General features: G+C 49.7%; 1 protein-coding gene across 1 annotated transcript; it reads right to left on the reverse strand.

The window, feature by feature from the left end:
- Positions 1-307: 307 nt before the first annotated feature.
- On the reverse strand, positions 308-615 carry Pmar_PMAR020979 (hypothetical protein; the record flags this gene model as incomplete). Its single annotated transcript, XM_002764339.1, has 1 exon — positions 308-615. A coding segment is annotated over one exon (308 nt), but the record flags the coding sequence as incomplete, so codon positions are not given.
- Positions 616-876: the final 261 nt, after the last annotated feature.

The following is an 876-nucleotide window of genomic DNA, read 5'->3' on the forward strand; positions in this document are numbered from 1 at the left end:
AGCAGCAGTAGTAGTGGTCGCTTTAGTGGTCGTCGTAGTCGTAGTGGTTGCTCTAGTTGTGGTAGTAGTCGTAGTGGTGGCTTTAGGAGTGGTGGCAGTAGTCGTAGTGCTCGCTCTAGTTGTGGTAGCAGTAGTCATAGTTGTCACTCTAGTTGTGGTAGCAGTAGTCGTAGTGGTAGGACCGACGGTGTTAGTGGTGGTCTCCGCAGGGGTGGTTGTCACGGCCTGAGCGGTAGTCGTTGGAGCAGCCGTGGTATTAACCTCAGTAGCGGTAGTCGCAATAGAAGCACTAGTAGTAGACGCTGACTTGGTTGCGGGAACCGCTGTGGTGAGAGGAGATTCAGTGGGCTCAGCGGTGGTCACATGACCCATGGAACAGGGTACGGCCTCGCCGACGCAGCTAACATCACCAGGCTGGAAGCAATAGGAGCCGTCAGTTCTTCTGACGAGACCGAAGCAAATAGAAGGTGTCATCCAACCCTTGCAGTATGAACCATACTTGGACCCGCGGCATCCATCGACCTCCGAGCACATCTGTGAGCAAGCATCCTCAGTGGCAGTGGCCACAGCAACAGCACTGGCAACAACTACAGCAGTAGAAACAGCAAAACGCATTGGGAAAATTTGAGATCAATTTCGAAAAACTGCAGATGCTCGAGGAGGTACATGAGTGATGCACTATAAACTAACCTCACATTACATACAGTTATCACAACCTGAATTCACTTTGATCCGAATTAATAGTCTATAGAGACTACTAGCTTTAGCTGTACTATACCTAAAGATACTGTCCCGCACTTGTTTGTCTACAACAGGCATCGTGTTTACCAGGCTCCTAACTACAGTGATCTATACTTGACTGCCTGGGCATTGTAA

Source organism: Perkinsus marinus (assembly GCF_000006405.1).
Source record: "Perkinsus marinus ATCC 50983 genomic scaffold scf_1104296977976, whole genome shotgun sequence".
In the NCBI taxonomy this organism is placed as follows: Eukaryota; Perkinsozoa; order Perkinsida; family Perkinsidae; genus Perkinsus; species Perkinsus marinus.